This window comes from Mustela nigripes, chromosome 1 (assembly GCF_022355385.1).
Source record: "Mustela nigripes isolate SB6536 chromosome 1, MUSNIG.SB6536, whole genome shotgun sequence".
Taxonomy (NCBI): Eukaryota; Metazoa; Chordata; class Mammalia; order Carnivora; family Mustelidae; genus Mustela; species Mustela nigripes.
In genome coordinates, this window is record NC_081557.1 from 133,066,338 (window position 1) to 133,081,155 (window position 14,818).

The window sequence follows — 14,818 nt, forward strand, 5'->3', positions numbered from 1 at the left end:
GGCTCCCCACTGAGCAGAGAGCCCGATGTGGGGCTCAATCCCAGGACCCTGGGATCATGACTTGAGCCGAAGGCAGAGGCTTTAACCCACTGAGCCACCCAGGTGCCCCAATATATGAATTATTCTTAAATCCAAATGAAAAGTATCTAATTTCTTGCCACATATGGAAAAGGTTTTCAAAAATCTACATCGATTCCAGTGTTATCCACAAGGTCTGTATAATCATAACTTTAGTCAAGTAAGGAAGCAGTCATTCTGAGGTTTGTTGAGAAAATGAACCGTATGCTTTTACACATGTAATAGAAACCAACTAAAATAAACCTCCCTGTTACTAATGTTCTCACCATTAGGTGATGTATTAGCTTGAATGAAAAACGTACACATTCACAGAAAAAATAAATCAATGGTAAAAAATTGGGAACCTAACATATTTTGACCCTAAGTGTACAGAAATAAATTCTCTAGTAGTAAAAGTTGAAGACACAAAGTGAAATTCAATATATATGGATAAGAGACTCGTTAATTGAGAACAATTGTTTTGAAATATTCAAATATAGGAAATGGTCTTGTTCAATAAAAACCCAACTCAAGGTCTGCCTTGGATAGAAAAGGTTAGGAATCATAGTTCTGAAATGTAACTGACATAGGGCACTAAAAAGAAATATGAATTTTACTGGAAATGGCTCTATCAGCTTTCAACTACAAATAATCCTCATGAAAGAACAGCAAGTGATCCCCCAGGATATCCCTATTCTCTTATTCTCTCTAGCTCACCTCCTCGGATGTAAACCTCTCCCCCAGAGCTGTCCTGTTCTTCCTTCTCTAGATCCTTCTCCGGATTCCTTCTATTGTCTATGAGATTCTTTGACTATCTCTAACCAACATCCCCATTTTCCATTCTCATCAGAAATGCTTTTGTCTTAACTGAAATCTCTTTCCTTGATGATGTTACTAACTTCCTCAGGATCATCTTTGAGCATGGAGGGCCTTGTATGCTCCCTGTTTCCCAATGCTTTCCTTTTTATTATTATTTAAGATTTATATTTATTTATTTGACAGAGAGAGAAGGCACACACAAGCAGGGGCAGCAGCAGATAGAGGGAGAAGCAGACTCTCTGTGGAGCAGGGAGCCCAACATGAGGCTCAATCACATGATTCTGGGATCATGACCTGAGCTGAAGGCAGACGCTTACCCAACAGAGCCACCCAGGCGCACCCTCCCAATGTTATTCTTACAACAGTTTTGCCATCATCGCCCAACATCTGCTTCTCTTTTGAAGTCTATGCTCCACCTATAATCACTCTCTCTTCCTTGCTTGTCACCAACAGCCTCAGACATTTCCTCACTTTTCTCAATGACTTTACTGTTCAGCTTTTCATTTCCCACCATCCATCACCTCTGGCCATCACCCAACATTCAGCTCCTTCTAACATCTTGACTTCACCTCCTTGGTCACTTCCTTTACCGCTGTGACCTTAACCTCCACCACAACTAGCCGCTCACACAGATAATCTCTGAAACCCCTTCATCACTTGGAGGTTTGTTCTTTAAGATTTTTGAAACTTCAGACTCCCCAGATCACAACCATCTTCCTGTCTCACCCTCTCTGAGTCATTTTCTCTCTTGCCATTACTTCCGTTTTCTTGATTACTATCTCTTTCCCCCTTAAGTCCTGATTTGGCTTACCATTTCCTTTCTGATGCCATATACTGCTTGAATGAGGATTTCAATGACACTTCTCAAGGATCATCACTTTATTTTTTTTTTAAGTTTTTATTTATTTATCTGACACAGAGAGAGAGAGATCACAAGTAGACAGAGAGGCAGGCAGAGAGAGGGGTGGAAGCAGGCTCCCTGCCGAGCAGAGAGCCCGATGTGGGGCTCGATCCCAGGATCCTGAGACCATGATCCAAGCTGAAGGCAGAGGCTTAACCCACTGAGCCACCCGAGCACCCCCAAGGACCATCACCTTAAATATTACAGCATCCCCATCTTGCCAATTTCTCCTTTCAGAGTAGAGATTACGACTGAAATAAAGTCACAAAACATGCTCATTGAGTCTAATACAGGTTTCTCACTCTTGCTAGGAAATGTGTGACTCCTCTCTTGGTGTGCCTGATCTCTTCTCAGAGTTGTCGTCAGCCTTTTTCACTGTTCTTAATGTCACGCTTACCACAATGACCCTTCCTATTTTAGCAGATGCCTTCATCACCTATCTTACTGGTAATCGTGTTATTTGACTTGGAATCTCAGTTTTTCCATTCCCACATCTTTTTCCCTTCACCGCTGCTTCTGGAGAAAAGTTTTCATCCTCATTTCTGTGGAAGGTCTTGTATGGACAATACATTAAATGTCGGTCTTTAAAACAGCTGGCTTATTGTTGGCTTTAAGGTGAAAATTATCTTATTCCTGTCACTTTTGAGATGTGAAATTGAAAGAATGGGATTTTGGGTCAGTGTGGGGTGTTACAGAAAGTGTTCATGGAAGAGCAAAGTCATTTTGGAGTTTAGGACATTTTATGGGGAGGGCTTCCTAAGGTGGGTTCTAGAAACCCAGATGGAATACTGAAGCCGTTAGCTTCTAGACGATAGAAGCTCCAAAGGGAAGGTGGGAGCATTCAGTGGCAGAACATTCTGTTTCCAACTGTGCTCAAAATTGAGCTTGGTTATTCTTGCTGAGCAGGGAACATCTATGATGACGAGGAGAATGAGCTGAGATTAAATGCAGAAGGGAGGATGGAGGAGGCACAATTGGAAGTGCTTATTTCCTTCAAAAGAATACGATGTAATTACAAATGCAATAAACCTTATTGTTGAAAAGCTGGAGCATCAGGGGCACCTGGGTGGCTCAGTCAGAAAAGCGTCTGCCTTCAGCTCAGGTCACGAATCCAGAGTCCTGGGACAGATCCCTGCACCAGGCTCCCTACTCAGTGGCGAGCCTGTTTCTCTCTTTCTTTCTCTCTCTCTCTCATTGTCTCTGTCTCTCTCTCTCAAATAAAATCTTTGAAAAAAAAAGTTAGAAAACTATGGTTAACAAGAAAAGATAACCTGCTCAAAACTCCACCAAAGGACCAATGGCATTATTTGATGTATTTCCTTCTAATAAATTTAAGCTGCATATATAACTGTTCCTAGTTTGGGGGGTGCAGCGCTTAACACAACATTGTTATTTTTAACAATGTGCACACTGTTCATATGTGGCTCCGTCTGATCTCTGAGCAGAGTCTTCTCCCTTCAGAAAGGTCCTTAACCAGCAGGGACTTTCTTCAACTTACTTCGTAATCACTAAAGGAGCTCTCATACATACTGAGGCAAGATGAGGTGGAAATGTTGAAGAAATATTGGACTTTCGTGTTACTCTTTCTTGGATAGCATCTAATATTTGAGATTATATATAGTATTTCTTACGGGTGGTTGAGTACTGCTTTGTACATTGGGTCTCTGTCAGTATTTCCAACTGTATTTTAGATATGAAATAAGACTGTTAGCCATAAAATTAAGGACTCAACCTCCTTTTGGAAATGTAATTAAAATGTTACATTCACCAAAACACTAGCATGACGAAGAACTGTTATTCTAATATCTAAGAATGTGACACTGTGTCAGAGCCAATTTTTACATGAAAAAAAAAACACAAGGAAGAATACATCAAAATGTTATCCCTTGGTTAAAAGCTTCACACTTCAGGAAGTTCCTTGATTGAGTTTTCCATTTCAGGGAGGGGTTGTTTTAAAGTGATCCAACACCAACACTGTTCATGCAAAGTCATCATCACACTGTATTTATGAAGAGACTGTATCTGCATGCGTAGCAAGGCACTACAGCATCGGGGCCATGATCTTGCCTACGTTCCTTATTCACCATTCTCCAATGTGCCTGGTGAGTGTGTGTGTGTATGGGGGGGGTAGGGGCACGCACACACGCGCACACGTGATTTTATAACAAATTGAAAACACTACTTTCTGCTCTATTTTTTTCCCCCCTAATATCACTTTAAAGACCTTGCTGGCTCTATAGTTTGCACTTTCACTACTACTTATATTGCTTTGTTATTTGACCAGACTCAGTAGATAACAAAAACCATTTAACTAGAAATAGAAGTCAGTGCCTATTAAGTTTTCAGACTCAAAAGCTTATCTTCTAAACATCAAATTGGGAAGAGAAGGCAATTGTATTTGCACTGAAATTAACTTAGGAATCAGTCATTTGTCTACAACATTTACATAATATTAAAAGATGTGTAGAATTCTTGTGTGTGTTCTTGCCAACAGGATCGTCAAGATCATTAAATTAAAGATTCAAAGGCAGTGCTTACGTCTTTCTCATCTTTGTGTCCTCAGCACCCAGCTTTCTCCAACACTTTGCAAATGCTCAATTAATAGTGAGAGAACGAAAATCGCTAGATTCTTAAATACATTTATGTACGTTTAAGGACCTATCTCTTTGACCTCTGTGGCTTATTTTGTCCCAAACTATTATGTTTATCTTCTCCTTGCCTGCATGTATAATAGAACCTAGGAAACATTCATATTCTAATGTCAGGGATATAGTGAGTTCTTGTATCCCAATTAGAAGTTAAAGGATGGGAAAATGTTCCACTTTCTAAATTATACTGACAAAGCCACACATTGGAGTTCGAGTGGCAGTCCAACACCAACAGGACAGGAAGGGAGTAGCACAGAAGCTCTCAGCCTGTCATCAAAAGTCTGGCATCTGATGGGGGCGTTAACATGCCAAGTACATACACCTTGAACTAACAGTTTCATTGTGCTGTGACCAAGGGACACTGCCAAGTAGGTACTAGAGGGAAAAACGTCCTCTAAGACCTTCCAGATGTCTTACTTTCTCCAGGATGTTTTAAAGTAAGATGTCAAATGAAAAAGAAAAAAAAAAAAAGATGTTAATGAAATGAGAACACAGAAGAAAAGAAAGAGGAGCTGAAAGGGTCCCCTAATTGAGTAACGTGATTAGACAAACTTTTCCAATGTCATTCTATTCCAGAGGATTCTTATTTAGTTCTTCATATCACTCTGTGTATAAGGGGAAAGAGGTCAGCTGGAAAAGTATCATTAAATGGGAAAACCCTCGGAACTAGTAAGGTTTGAAAACAAAAGTCTCACAGCATATGTAGGTGTGAAGTTAAACAGAACAGGCCTGCTCTAATCATGGGAGGCCCTGCTCTTCCTTTTTGTTGGTCTGTTCCTACTTCATGCACTCAAAAACGTTTTTGAGCATGTCGGGCCCTGATCTAGGTTCTGGTGAAAAATGGTTAAGGTCCCTCCTCTCAAAAAACTTGTATTGTAACAGTGGGGCAAAAACAGAGCGCACGCTAACAAGAAGTCAATAGGAAGATATGAGAACGAGTTCCACGTTATGTGGTCATTAGAGAGGATGATTTATTGGAGAATAGCTGGAGAACTGGCTTTAGGTCAGATGGTCAGGGGAGGTGGTACGTGCAGCTGGGTGTCAGAAGCAAGAAAGAGCAGGACTGCTATTAGTAGCAGAACATTCTGGGGAGTAGAACATTCCAGCAAGGGAACAACTTGTGCTTGAAGTGTGGAGGAACTTCCAAATACAGCAAGCCGGACACAGTTCCACCACTGAGAAATACAGGCTGCTCCTTCCTCCTCTTCGATCTCTCCGACACACCATCCACAGTCCCACACACGCAGTGAAAGGACGGGTCTCTCACTGCACACATCACTTATCATCACGAAGACGCGGCTTCACTTTGTCAGTCCACGACCTCGCTGCCGGGATGCAGAGAATCCCCAGGACCTTCCTATGAAGGAGTTTATAGGACATGCCCCGCTCTCTTGGGACAAGAACAGCAGGAGCAAGTCGGTGTCTAAGGGCAGGACTGAGAGACAGGACGAAGACAGAAACACAGGTAGTGAAATGCCACTATTTCAAAAAGCCTGGTTTAGCCCCAAATCGTTTTACCCTTTTGAGATAAGATAGGACGAAGCTGTTTTCTCTTTAGAGGCCAGGGGAAGAGAAAACAGTAAGAATAGGAGCAAGGAGACTTAAATCTCTAGCTTAGCTATTGATTAAGCATGTTAAAAATTCTGAAAACCTTTCATTATCATCCTTCTAGTCAAAGAGTAGAGACTTTCAGGCTCAAGTGTGTATTAGCAGCACCAGGCTGGGACACACATGCTTCATCTTATCGGCTGACTTGTCCTGTTCTGGGGGCAAGGACTTGCCTGTTGAATCACCCTTCAGAAATTTCCCTTTGGACTTCTCATTCTGCTTCTTCCACAGGTTTATACTCTACCTCCCTCCCCAAGATTGGAAGAATATTAAAATCAAAGAAGTAAATGAGATCTGAAAACAGCATGTTATTTAGATATTGTTTGGTCTAATTCAGGAGGTGAGCTCAGTGGAAAAACATGACCATGCTTTCCTATATGCTTTGTAAATCACCTACTAAATTTGGCATTCCCAGGTTTCCCTCCAGGGTTTATTCCCGGGGATCCCATGCAGATCCCATGCCTTAAGGACTGTGTTTTGGCAGGAATAAAGAGAAGCGGGGATTTTGTTTCCTATTAACAAACTGAGCACTATGTTTATTTTGAATCTTCAGACATAATTTGCAGAGAGTGGGAGGCAACAGACTTATCTGGTGCACTCCAAACAAGGAAAATAATGTTACAAATAGTTCATAAGCTAGGTTTATATTTATTCCTTTCTCTTTTTCTCTGATAAGAAATAGGACTCAAGCACCATGTTGCTTCTTTTCTTCACACTGTGCTAAAAGATTCTGGGTATCAGACACGAAGCCACACAAATAACTCTCATTTATGAATTTTTCTTCCTGTGTAGTGTTCTAAGGGCACTTCTGCTCCCACGGCAAGTGGTAAAGTTATGCCACAAATCCAGGGTGCCTAGCATCTGGCACTTACTGAATGGCCTACATTGAATCGTGTTAAACTTATACTTGAGGAACAGGATCTGAGACCAAGACACTGAGAGATGCAGAAACTGAAGTGGATGCCGGCAAGACACCACGCCAGGAAACCCGCCCTCTGGCAGGTAGGGCAGACTCAGCTGGAGGTCTGGGAGGGTCTGCAAAGCTAATGGTGAGGACTTCAGTTGGGTTGGAAGGGATCAGTGCTGGACTTTGCTAAAGAAAAGAATTCATGACGTTTCTATCTTTCCACTTCAGTCTTTGATTTTTTTTTTTCTTCTCACAATCAGTATTGGAACTATTGAGACAAAAATGCAAAGAGATTTTTCCTCAGGAATCTGACAAGTCAAATATGATTTTTGGGTTAATTTATTCTAAGAGGAAATGTTTTAATTCCCATGATTTCCCCCCTCCTGTTTCCTATTTGTTTGATTACAAATGATTCAGAAGAATGAAACATCATAAATTCCCCAAATAGAAGCCTCTCCTTTCATGAAAGGGAATAAAATCACAGGCTCATGCAGAAAGATTAGAGCAATGCATACTTTTTCACTGCCAACAATAAGAGGCAAAATCTCATTTTCTCCCCAACGTCAGAAAAGAAATAGACACGTTTAAGAATTGTACCTGGCAGTTGCCTGCGCTCCTCGTCAGTAACTTCAAGGCCATCCTGAATTACTGCAGATTCATTCCATGGAATGATAGAGCACTCCTCTATCAATGGATACCATTTTTAAAATAATAAGAAACCTCTTCAGAAAAGACCATGAGAACAGATTAAAGGAGTGGAAAATCAGACCAAACCCGTAAGAACACTTTAAAATATGTATTTTGAAAGCATCATCCCATATTTTATTTTCTACCTAGTAAACAGCAGATAGTAATAGAATATAAAAAAAATTAAGTGATGCTCTACGGATATATTTAAGCACATAAAGACTTGGGGGGAAGAAAAAAACAGTGGTAAAACAGTGGTACAAGTAATGTTATTTCTGAGCTACCACATTTTGCAATTAGGTGCTTTTCCTTTCCCTAAATTTTCTCATGAAGCAGGGAGTAACCCCTTTATATGGACATTAAACACCAAGGTCCATTTTCCCTCTACCTTATATCATATTGTATTGAAAATCACAGTGTTACTCTTTAAATTTGTACTTAAGTTACTCATCTTTTTTTCATTCTTAAGGTTGATTTATTTGAGAAAGAGCAAGCGAGAGGGAGCAGAAGCTGGGGGAGGAGCAAAGAGAGAGAGAAAATCTCAAGCAGATTCCCTGCCTGAGCGAGGAGCCTGCTGACTTAGGGGCTTGATCTCACAGCCCTGAGATCATGACCTGAGCTGAAATCAAGAGTCAGACGCTCAACTGGCTCAGCCACCAGGTACCCCGAAGCTCCTCCTCCTCTCATTGAACACAGAACTGTTCTCTTTTGCAGACACACCCAGCCTCTATCACACACACACTAGCATCTCTGCAAAGCACAGGCATGAGCTGACGAGCTGCCGAAAGTCCCGAGATAAGAAGGGCCGTAAATGCCTGTTCACAGCTCCTCGTGTTTGCTCTCCTGTGATTTATATCCAATTTATGACAGCCATTACGGTGGATACACTTCATTTAATCAAGAGCATAGTCAAGTCCTCATCATTAAAAATCCTCCCGGGGAGAAGGGAGAGCAGGTCCCTCATTTCAATAAAAGTACTACAAATACATATTCAAAATACAAAGCTAAAAGGAGTCAGCAGGGGTAATTAATTTTATGGCTCAGAACTACTAGGGTGTAATTGTCTTGTAAGGCTGCCACTTCTTGCCTTGTTTTACCTGCCCAAGTATGTCAGTGGAGCTGGGCACAGGTGTTCAGTGTCCACCTGATATCTCCCAGACCACTGGATACCATACCCAGGAGCCCCGCTGCCTGAAAACCAAGCTTGACTGATACGCAAAATTAAGTGCAGGGTATTAAGAGATAGATTTGGAAACTGCAACACAAGATTGTCCAAAAGTTTATTCTTCTAAAACTGTCTGCCCATTCACTAACTGAAGACATTCGTGAGGCTGATTTATTTGATTAGTCTAATCAGGCTCATGAAATCCTTAGTAAACAAAGTGACGTACAAACGTGAGATATTCTAATCGAAAATATCTTCCACATTCTAACATTTCTAACAAACGAGCTGATGACAGAGAGACGAGAGTAGTCCTGGGGAAACAATAACTCCTAAATTTTGGCAAAGTCGTGCTCATGGAAACGTGACCTCATGGAGTATGTATACATTTTATAGGACTCTGACATCTCCACTGACCTCTGTCAGGGCAGTAATTCAAGGTCTGTCATGCTATGATAGGACCTATTGAGTTAACTGATTTCTGCCGCGCTCTGACATTGTAATGGTTCCATTCATAACAACTCCCGGCTGTGTGGTGCCAACGGAAACAGCTCATGTGAGGTTTATCATCCTAAGAAAATAATGGGTATCAAATATGAAGGTGGTATTCATGGAAATAAGTAGTTCTATGGAATTCCAAAGCCACGTAGGCTGTGTGGTGAGGGGAGCTCTTCTTCCTGAGGGGCCTGGTTATCTCTGGTTTCACTGCTCTCCTCAGGTTCTGCACACTGAATTTCCATCCTCAGCCTTTCCGACTTCCCAGGATCATCTCTATCAGATTTCCCTACTGATTCTTACATTTAAAACCTTTAGATACAGTTAAATCCTATTTATTCTTATATCTAAAACATTTAGATATAAAATATTTAGATACATGACATATATTTAAAACATTAAGAGCGAGCTCAAAGTTGGTCTCTTCCCATCATCTCTGAGGAGTGGCTACGTCCTTGCTCTACATTGGAAGGCCACACCATGAACAGGTATTTGTACAGATGAAACCAGTTAGAGCCTTTAGCAAAGGGTAGGTTTAACCAAGCTTCTCATTTTCCTTCTTTCTTTCTCGGCATCTTTTATATTTTTGAAGGACACCCACCCCCATCTTGTTAGCAAGGTCCCATCCACCGGGGATGGCTTGCCCGCCGGAAAGGAAACCTGACATGCAGCTGAGTCCAGGCAGGTTTTCCCTGGCCAGAAAGGCAATTTAGCAGGGGTATGGAAAGTATTATAAAAACATGCAGAAGTACTCACAGTTTTGGCTTGGCAAGCAGAGGTGGTGGCTCCTTTGTGGGTGAAAGTACGACAGCTGGTGTGGGGAGAGATTGATTACTGTTAGCTCTGCCATTAATCAGTCCGTTCACTCCATGGCCGGGATGGACTCCGTTTGTTTCCCGCTCGGCAGAACTGAACTGCGTTTGAAGGGCTGCCATGTTGAGCCCTAACTCGGGGCTGTTCACCTGCTGGACCTCAGATGGTTTCTTTGATGCCAGCTCAAAGGAGTTTGTCTCCAAGATTGGAGGGGGAGGTGGAAAGTGCTGGAAGTGATCATTGTTGGATTCTCCCACTGAGTCATAGTTACAGTTTTCAGTGTTGGCTAAGGAAGGCGGGGGAGAGGAAAAAATAAGATGTTATAGTTCAACTGTTATTTTCATGCTGTCAGAGACTACCTGAGAATCCCTTGTACCCTCTTCTTGTTAAACACAGTTTAAGTTGTTAAAGAAAACAAACTCTTTGCTCTCTCATATGATGCATAAGCAAAGCCAGCTGAAAGGTCTGGTTGTCCCAAACTAGTTTTCAGGGACTGCTACCTGTTTCATTTCCTGATTGGCCCACAAACAGGGGGACCAGCTACCAATTCATTAAAAAATTTCACATAAGATCTAAACACAGAAGTTGATTTAAAAAAAAAAAATGACCACACAGATAGTATCAACCCATAATGCTTTATTTGCTCACACTGCATCCCGTGGATCCAAACGAACCTCCTACCTGTGCCTCACTGACATTAGCTCAAAGGATACATGCTTTATGGGGTAGGCAATGGATTTTCATTCTATTTAAATCTAAGAAAGTCAGAATTCTGAACTTCAGCAAAATGTCTTATGATCTCATCTATAATGTTTTTCCAATTCAGATAACTGTCATGGCTGTAATTCGGTACAAAGGAAACTGACTCGTTAATTCTCAACAAACTGAAAGCATCTTGAGATAAGATCCTGTCGTCCCTGGATTCCTCACCTTGCCCAGAGCCCAGCAGAGCTCCTGGAAGGTACTCAAAAATGCTTACTGAGGTCAACTGAAAACTCAAAAACTACTTGTTGATTATGCTAGGCCCACAGCAGAGGTACCCCAGATGAAAATGGGAAATATTGCATGCCAGTCTTGGCCACATCGATGTTTAGAGCCCAGAGTTTGGGCTGCATTGTTGGAGCACCCCACTACGATGATGCCCATTTGATGGGACAGTCTCAAGCCACCTCTGAATTGAACATGGGATCCTTGCTGCCCTTCAGCTCCAGTCATGGCACCAGAACATCTAATTCATATCAGCAATCCAGGGAACTTTACTTTTCTTAATTACAAGGTCCATTCTAATGTCCTTAAGCCAGTCTTGTTTGTGCCTCTGCTGCCACCTAGCACCAACTTCTCACTCTCCCAGAGAGATGAAAGTACAGTTCGGTTGTTCTCCCCAAGACTGTCTCATGCAGCCGCGGCCCATGTCTTGATTCCCCACTGTAAGCATTATGTGCCAAGCTTGGACCAAGCACTATTTTAAGAACCACTCTCAAGTAAATAACAGTGATGAGTCAATAAAAGTAAGCTCAAGTAAAGCTAATTAGTAGTAGTAGAAAATAGTCAACTAAAGTTAAAAGAAAATAAAGAAAAAAGTTGTTTCAGGTTGTGCTTGCTAGTGGTACATTTCTGAGTTTAAAAAAAAAAAATTCCAGGGGGGCCTGGGTGGCTCAGTCAGTTAAATGTCTGACTCTTGATTTCGGCTCAGGTCATGATCTCAGGGTCCTGAGAGTAGGCTCCCTGCTCAGTGGAGAGTCTGCTTGAGATTCTCTCCCTCTGCCCACCCCCAAAATTAAGCTCTGTCTCTCTCTTTCTCAAGTAAATAAAAAATCTTTTAAAAAATCCAAACAGTTATGAATATTGGCTTTAATAGTATAATACCCTGCTTACATTGCTTTCGTTTTTCGTATCAGAGTTACATCCCATTTTCAATGAAATTTGATTTCTAAGGCTTTTTTGGCTTCTCCAAGTTACATTAGTTGATCTTGTATTACTTTTTCAGAAGTTTCCATCGTGGCTTACATGAGGACTTATTTGTCCAAGTCCCAGCGCTTCAGCTGGCACTGCTGAGAACGGCGACCGCACCTCTGGTGCAGAGGGGCTCTCTGCTGGCAGCATGATTCTGGGTTAGCATGATGTTAGGAAACCGGATCCATTGTTTCCAAGACCAAGTCGCATGCCTTAGAAAATAGCTCCATGTGTGTTCCGCTGCTACACTGTCATTATCTTGCTGTTTTTCATCTCCACTTCCACTCCCCCTCTCCCAAAGCCTTTGTTTCATGAGAAGACACTGATTGTTAGGATAACACCCAGAGGGGCAGCAAGCATTCTTTAAGGCTGAGCTCTATTCTAAGGTAGTTCTGTGTGCTGGGGTGAACCACACGCTAAGTGCTAGGGAACAGAACCCAGTCCACTTTTATACTCCTCACATACCTGAGGTGACAATCAGCTGGGCGGTGCTGGTTACCGATCCATAGTCATTTCTTGCTGAACACGTGAAGATCCCCGCATCCTCGGGGAAGGTCTCAGCGATAACTAGGGTACAGATCTCCTCTGGAAGGGAAGAGAACAGAATAACGCATCAGAGTGACAGCACACGAGGTCACCTTGAAGAGGTCAGAGCCTCTGTGTTTCTAAAACAAGCAAATCAGGTAACAATTACTATACAGTCTCTTTACAAAGTATTCACAATAGACTTTCTTTACCCTGAATTAGCAGTTCAGCATAGTGGCCAAAGCTTTGGCGTCAGACCTGTCCTTCGTGCCTGAGGTGAGCTCAGCCCTGGCTTCCTCATCTATAGAATGAGGACAATAGGTACCTAATGGGGGATCTATGAAGATGAAAAGAGATGTTTGCCAAGTATGTATCTTGGGCCTTGCATGGGAAAGATGCTCAGTAGACACCAGCTCCCTTCTCCTCTGGCCTCGTTTAGTTGAGCACATGTGGAAGTTCCTTCAACTACAATGCAGCTGCCTTTTATGTCTGCTCAAGTGAAAAGCAATGAACAGGGAAAAGCAACCTTCTCTGAAATGCTGACAGTGGGGGAAAGAACAAAACACGTCAGGGCTGGGCCGGCAGGCCGCTATTGTGGAAGCTACTGTTACAGTGTAGCCATGGTGTGCTGTAGAGCTTGGAAAGCCCAGACTCCAGAACCAGCTTGAGTAAGGGTCCTGCCACATTGTGCCTCTGTGACTTTAGTCAAGCTCCCTGAACTTCAGTGTTCTTATCTGTAAAATGGAGAAAATAACAGAACCTACCTATAGGGTTTGTATTACTCATGCCTCATAAAATTAGCCGTCACAGGGTCACAGTGGGGGATGATGGCCATGACCGTAATAATAGCCGGCTCTTAGAAAGCTCTCATGAGGCACTGAGTACAGTTACCAGCACTGAAAATAGACTGAATCCTTTTGTTAACCTTACAATTTAGATATATTATTATTCGCCCATCTCATAGACAGGAAACTGAAGTGCAATAAGACTAATTGTTTTGCCAAAGTGACATAGCTAACAAGTTGTAAGAGCAGAATTTAAGCCAAGTCAGTCTTCCGACTTCACACTCTTAACAACCACCTCTTTTTGTGATAGGTTAGACACTGTTTGGGGACACTGCCCGGCACATAGTAAATGCTCTGTTGCCAGTAAATAGAAACTGTTAGCATTAAAAATCTAGATCTAGAGTGTACTATTTTTACATTGAATAATTATCTATATTTTACCAGTAAAATAGATTATATTAGCAAATGTTAAGAGAAGTGATGTATATTTTTGATTCCCATAAAGAGAGACTCTATTGATTACTCCCATATTATGGGGACAGCACAAGATTTTGCATTGTAGACTTTTTGCAAAATGGCATCCACAGAGTAGGGATGTGTGTAATGTGACTCAGCAACTCCTTCCACCAAGTGGCACAATCTATTACCCCAACCCCTGAAGCCTTATAAGTTGCTTTGGCCTTATAAGTTGCTTTAAACTAGAATGCAGTAGAAATGAGGCTGATCAGGGGTCCTCAAAGGACCTTGCTCACTCCTCTTCCATCTCTCAGGATCCTGCTGAGCTAGAAGGTGAATAAGGCTGTGCTGGTCACTGGAGGAAGAGCTACACAGAGCAGAAGTCAATGGTTCCAACAGAAAGCAGCCTAGATTAACTCATTCCCAGCCAACCTCGAGGCTGACCACAGCCACATTGTTAGTCCAGCTGAGGTTGGCCAAACCTGACACAGACCACAGAACTGCCCAGCTGAGGCCAAATCAAATGGCTGACCCACAGAATAGGAACAAATGGCTGCTGCCAGTCATTTAGGGGGAGCTGTATTATGCAGCAAAAACTGATACAAATGGAGAAGAGAAAATGCTTCTCTACCAACCTCCTTCTCTGACAGCCTGCTGAGGGCAAACTTCAGATTTGTACAATAATGTCTCTTCCTTCAATTCAACTATCAGTAACCAAAATTGCTAAATTTGTCTCAAAGCATATATTATGGTTTAAATGCTGGAAGAAAATGTACCAGCTGTAGGTTAAAAGTGTTACCTTATAAAAGAAAAAGATTTCATTAAAAGGATCTTTAAATATCTCATTTAAAAAATGCAAATATAAAAAAAAAAAAAAAAAGGGGGCGCCTGGGTGGCTCAGTGGGTTAAGCCGCTGCCTTTGGCTCGGGTCATGATCTCAGGGTCTTGGGATCGAGTCCCATATCGGGCTCTCTGCTCAGCGGGGAGCCTGCTTCCTCCTCT

At 42.0% G+C, this 14,818-nt stretch overlaps 1 protein-coding gene and 1 long non-coding RNA gene across 2 annotated transcripts in view; one reads left to right on the forward strand and one right to left on the reverse strand.

The window, feature by feature from the left end:
• Positions 1 to 14,818, reverse strand: part of PALLD (palladin, cytoskeletal associated protein) — a 388,884-nt gene that overhangs the window by 191,646 nt on the left and 182,420 nt on the right. The window contains exons 8-9 of the mRNA XM_059374195.1: positions 12,516 to 12,635; positions 10,041 to 10,383 (exon numbers count right to left, since the gene is read on the reverse strand). Of these exons, the coding sequence (XP_059230178.1) occupies positions 10,041 to 10,383; positions 12,516 to 12,635 (463 nt within the window). The remainder of the gene's footprint in view (positions 1 to 10,040; positions 10,384 to 12,515; positions 12,636 to 14,818) is intronic.
• Positions 5,608 to 14,818, forward strand: part of LOC132000441 (uncharacterized) — a 22,380-nt gene continuing 13,169 nt past the window's right edge. Inside the window, exons 1-3 of the long non-coding RNA XR_009399315.1 lie at positions 5,608 to 5,890; positions 6,826 to 7,035; positions 10,924 to 11,058. This is a non-coding gene — a long non-coding RNA (uncharacterized LOC132000441). The remainder of the gene's footprint in view (positions 5,891 to 6,825; positions 7,036 to 10,923; positions 11,059 to 14,818) is intronic.